Raw genomic sequence first — 6,000 nt, forward strand, 5'->3', positions numbered from 1 at the left:
ACTTTCGATCAAAGACATCATGGGTAAGCCACAGATGACCAACATTTAAAAGCAAAACAGAATGTTCTGAAACAAAGAAATGTAGCATAGAGAACAAAAATCGTAGACGTCCCTTGAACTCATAATTGTAAAAGTCACTTACGTAAAAATAAAAGAAAAAAAATTATCAAAACCCATACAATAAATGAAAGTAACAAGACAGACATGGGAATTAGAAGACTTACAGTGGTATGACCTAAAACCAGAACTAATTACACTACATGAAAAATACAACAAATTTAATACTGAAATCCTTTCATCAACTGAGAAACAGGATACCTATGTTATGAAGGAAAAATCAACCAACCAAACATAGCAAAAACAACAACATATCTTGGGGAATACAGAAGCGTCCAATTCCAACCGTCTGCTCTGACCCATGACATCACCAATATGGCGGAAACGACCATCCACAACAACTCCAATATGGTGCCTATGATGTCATTACGTAAACATGACAACAAAGACGAAAATAGATCAAAAAACCAACACACACATCTTACTCCAAAAATACAATCAAACACACAGGACAAGCGTGGAAAATTGGGGGTTTATTGGTGGGAGCAAACTAAATATAAACACACACACACACAAACACACACCACCATACCAAACGACACAAAACGACGAAATAAATCGACAACACAAAATTCCCAAACCCCACTACACACAATATCCTCTGGAATCTGTCACTTCCCTTCACCTATACAGTTCAATCGCAATTGTCGATACTACATTATAAAACTCCAAAAATTACATCACTGCCACAACTATTGGCACCACAAAACCAACACCTCCACAAACAAGATTGGAATCAAACACTTCCTGTGACCTATACAGCACAACAGCAGCTCATGATACCAAAACACCAATAGCTACGACCACTCATTGGAATCGGACAGTTCCCTTCACCTATATAGGTCAACAGCAACTCACGATACCAAAACACCGATACCACCAACCAAACAACACAGAAGTACCCCACCAACCATCGTAACATGCAAAAAATACACCGAAAAGAATGACTACTAACCACAAAAAGTTACGGCGCTGAACTCTAGGTCAGCCACCACAATCTCTCTCTCTCTCTCTCTCCCTCTCCCACACACACACACACACACACACACATATACACACACACACATATACACACACACAAAAAAAAAGACCCAACCAAAAGAAACTCCTAACCCACCCACGAGCCCCCTCCCAACCTCGACCATCACTCCAAAATCAAAGACCCATCAACAAATAAAAACAAAAAATAAACAAATCTCAATCGCACACCACAACTCAACAACAACTGCAACAAAATAGATCCTCCACAACATAATCAAACCACCACCCCCCCACCCACCTACCTCCACAAACATTAGCAACAAGTACACCCCCCACCCCCCGAGACACAGCGACCCACCCTCACAACCACCTCCTTAACCAACCATTTTTGGCCTATACATTTTACTAATTGCCCTTAAGAAAACCCGTAAAATGCAGTAGCCCTCAGGGATGCTCTTCCGCCAACAATACTCATCTAAATGAGACTGAAGGTTAGAAGAGCGCCTCTTCCCCCTCCCAATAACTGACTTAACCACCCCCCAAAACCCCTCTATTGTATTTGTACATGCCCCAGTCTCATAATTTTTGAATTCCAAACTATGGTTAACTACTAAATGATGATACCCCCCTCTCGCCCAACCCCCTATAAAATGAAAAAGCATCGGAAACTATTGCGCTGCCCACTTCAATAAACTCCTCAATAAATCCCACAATTTCTTTTTCGTCCGCCCCTCCAAAACCCTAAAAACAAGCTCTGAAAAACCACCCCCAGATACAATGCCCCCCCCCCACACCCAGAAACCTCCAGAGACTTACCCCTCCCTACTACTTCTCATCAAACTGCGACTTGTCAACTTCCACTACCACCCCGAGCTCACCCAACTTACCCCTCTGGTTAATATAGGCCTACTCAGAACACACTTCCCTACAAAATGAAAACCAGTCACGAACCATCCTCTCACTCACACCAGTCTCATGCGCACAAAAACTGGGAGAGGATCTATAACAAAAATAATATGTCATCAACACAATCTCTTGCATGCTCAACCTAGACCTCTCAAAGCAGGTACCACACCTTATGGAGCACCATAGGTTGTGCCTACGGCACAGCCACATGTAGCCGTCCCCGGTCCGAGACAACTTTTGACAACCACATTTCCTGCCGACACACGCTGCACCTAATCACTTCTGCCAGCAGCCCATACAGTTGCAAAAATTTTAGAGGGACAACGCATTGCCCCCCATTTCTGCACGCAAACAAGTGCTGTTAAATTTATCTGTCATATCCATACCTAACAAAAGCAGCCACAAATTAAATTAAACAAAATAACACATGACTTGTAGCAAACTGCACTAGGCCTACAATAACTTAGACACAACAAAAACTAAATTGTTAAATCACTGAAACCGATTCCATTCGCAGCACAGTCAAAACCAATACTTTGCAGAACAAGCAGCAACACCACAATGAACCAAATACACCACATAACATGCAAACCACAAACACACCACCAGAGGACACCACCAACTGCAACAAAACGACATCTATAAACAAAACATACTCATAAACTAAACTCCGCGCCATTGTGACATCACACACCATTACGTCATGGGTCAAAGCTGACGGGTGGGATCGGAAGCATCTGTTGACCTGATATCCTGTTCTTCAAATAACCTGTATAGGTCAACTGAAGACCAGGACACTAGTATTACCAGTAGTGAATGGAACATGTACCTAAATTTTGTACCCTATACTGAAGAACAGGATACTCATATTACTTATATCAAAGAAAACAACATGTCTAACACCAGTAGTCTGTTGTTTTGTAGACAGATAATCTTTTGAGAGCAAAACTACAACTCTTACATTGGTATCCAGTACTTTGTTCATACAGATATTACCTATTGCATAGAAAACAACACCTCTAACACTGGTATCCTGTAACTTAACTGAAAAAGAGAACACTAGAATTATACATGACGAACAGAATGACAAACCTGACACTGATATCTTATTCTTTATTCGTGGCGGATACATCGCTAAATTAAAACGTGCACACAAATTCTTTAAAATGATGGGCAACAACAAAACATGCGCAATTTCTTTTTTTAAATGATACGTTCATTTATTTAAACTTACAATCTGCTGCTTCATTTCCCAAGATAGACTAAGTGCTTCACTTTCTATGGCTAAACAAATTATAATCTATGACTTAAATATGATGTCATTGGTCAAACCCAACAAGTTGTATCCCATTCTTCAGCTGACCTGACTTTTATATATTTCAATAACTACTAGGAGTATGAAAATTCAAAAAGGGTGTCCACCACAAAAATGTTACAGATAACAGAATAATTTCCTGGTATTATGATAATTATAAAGGAATTACATACCTTTATCAGTACCAGGAAATGGCAGTGGAACCATCAGCTCTCTGGGAAGTTCAAACTGCTTAGGGTTCATTGTTGACGCAGCCTTAATCAACACATCCATTGCACTTTCCTCATTTTTAACACTTTCAGATAATAATTTGTCATTCTCTATGGTCATATGCCCAGTTTCACTTCCATTCTTTTCACACTCCTTCTTCCCTCTGCATCTCCCTGCATATGCAACAACTTTTGAAATGCTAACTATGGAGAATATTAATTACTGAACTATAAAATCAGTTACAAAGGAAAGAAATATTACCTTTCACATGTTTAAAGACTTTATTCTCACATTTTGTGTTTAAAATACTGGAATTCATGGCAAGTCTCTCAGATTTATTCTAAAAAGTACAAAAAAAGTTACAAACACTTGAGTAAATGACATTCACTGCAAGACTTTTTTATTCATATAAAAAACATACAGTAATTTTACTTTTGATAAATAACTTACACCAGCAGTTCTGCAGCAATGACATAACCATTCACCAAGTGGAATGTCCGTGTCATCCAAGGGAGGGTCACTGGAAAGTGGTGAGTTTTGGTGAAATGTTGAACAGGTTACTAATGATGAGGTTAAAACATTTGTAAAATAAATTAATACGTTGCTTATGGTGAGATTAACACATTTGTAAAATAAACTGCTGTTTATTTACTTAAATTCTTTCAACTACTACTTATGCATTACTTATATTACATTTCCTTATGCAGCAAATATCCAAGAGGACAGAAATTCACTGTTACTCACTGGCACTGAAGATGAAATGAAGCTGGACATTTATCACAGCATAACAGGTCGCCACCTTCACCGCAAGCATCACAACAATCGTGATTATGTCCTTTCCCTGGTCTCTTGTAGTAGGGATGCAATTCTTTGGACTCTTTTTTCTTTGTTTTGACAACCTCTTCACTAACTGGAGGCGCTATCAAGGCTTGGATTTGCTAATTACAAAAATAAGATATTTTAAGAATTACTTACTAACAATCGTTACTACAACTGACGGTACTGTTACGTGCCGTTCAATATATAACATATAACAGAAGCCATTTTGCAACAAATATGGCTGCATTCCTTACTTACGGGCATCAAACCTCCAGAAGTGTCTAAATCATACTCTACAGTTGCCATTATATAGTTGTTTGAACTTATACCATTAATGAGGAACTTGATTAATGAGAAAACTTCTGTGCACCAAACAGGTCCATTTATATAGTGACTCCACTACCCAAAACTACTTTTCACCGCTGTACTCGTGCCATATGTATACAGTGACTTGATCCCACGCGTAATAACGTTTATATCATTCATCGTGGAGGCGACACAACCAGAACGAATTCACATAACAGCGATTTTTCCTCATGGTAACAGACCTTGGAACAGCCAGCGTCCAAGTAAACTAAGGATGGCAGAAAACTCGACATTCTCTTGTTCACACGGAATTATTATTCTAGCGCATGCGCTTACGATCAAAGTTAATCGATAAGTCTTTGCTCTAGTACACGTATTTTTCGCCATTCTTCGAAAAATACACAGGAAGCAGTACAATAAACACCTCCGAGACGCACCATATTATTGAACAACTGAAGAAATATTTTTTACGGCAAAGAGAAACTGTGTTTTTTGTCATTGGTAAAGCTGATTGCTTCCCCGACACCTGAACGGTTTTTAAAAACATACACTTGTGCAGCACACAACAAGATTACGTAGCCCGTTAACAAAATAACCGCATTCCAACACAAAACATTGGGAGTAGTTTGTACACTACTTTACAAGACACTGACGTTTTACATCGATACTCGAATAACGACACATCGATACTTCGATACATAATATAAGCCAGTCGACACTAGAACTCAAGCGGAATCTCTACCAATGATCAGCGTCATCGCAATAAAATCGTTGTGCATTGTTACGCATTTCTACATCTCTCTTTAGAAAAGTAAAATAATTTGTTTCGAAATACAGTAACCTTTAAAACGCTTAATAATTTATTTACGATAATCGTGACTCAGCTCCGTTGCCATGAAGAGCCACTTTTATGTAGCTTTATTTTTGTAGTTTCACGTTACGGGCTTTCACCCATCTACAAATGACGTTACACAATGGGACACCCAGCGCGTGAGTAGCTGCACCATCTACCATCTCTAGGAAAAAAAAAGCTTCAAAGACCTTAAGGCCTATTCATGCTCGCCGTCACGTCACCTCAAAAAATTCCACAGCGCATTTCAAATGGTGGCGTTCACACAGTCTGTCAACTGACCGTTAAGGCCCGTCCACACGTTACGATCTGTCTGCGCAAATGTCTGCACACATCACATCTGCGCAGACAGATCGTTGCGTGTGGACAGAAGATTTGCACCAACCTGAGGTGTGTGCAAACCTGGAAGTTGGAGTTGGAGGTTTGAGCGATACCTCTCAAATCTGTGGGTTCAAACCACATCTGCGCAGACAAGTTGGAGCGTGTGGACAGGAGA

The 6,000-nt window shown here is 39.6% G+C and overlaps 1 protein-coding gene across 1 annotated transcript in view; it reads right to left on the reverse strand.

Moving 5' to 3' along the window:
- LOC126203616 (PHD finger protein 12) overlaps positions 1–5,291 on the reverse strand; it is a 73,928-nt gene extending 68,637 nt beyond the window's left edge. Inside the window, exons 1-5 of the mRNA XM_049937982.1 lie at positions 4,607–5,291; positions 4,274–4,467; positions 3,980–4,049; positions 3,791–3,869; positions 3,493–3,702 (exon numbers count right to left, since the gene is read on the reverse strand). Of these exons, the coding sequence (XP_049793939.1) occupies positions 3,493–3,702; positions 3,791–3,869; positions 3,980–4,049; positions 4,274–4,467; positions 4,607–4,654 (601 nt within the window). The 5' untranslated portion in view covers positions 4,655–5,291. The remainder of the gene's footprint in view (positions 1–3,492; positions 3,703–3,790; positions 3,870–3,979; positions 4,050–4,273; positions 4,468–4,606) is intronic.
- Between the last annotated feature and the right edge of the window lie 709 nt (positions 5,292–6,000).

Source organism: Schistocerca nitens, chromosome 9 (assembly GCF_023898315.1).
Source record: "Schistocerca nitens isolate TAMUIC-IGC-003100 chromosome 9, iqSchNite1.1, whole genome shotgun sequence".
In the NCBI taxonomy this organism is placed as follows: Eukaryota; Metazoa; Arthropoda; class Insecta; order Orthoptera; family Acrididae; genus Schistocerca; species Schistocerca nitens.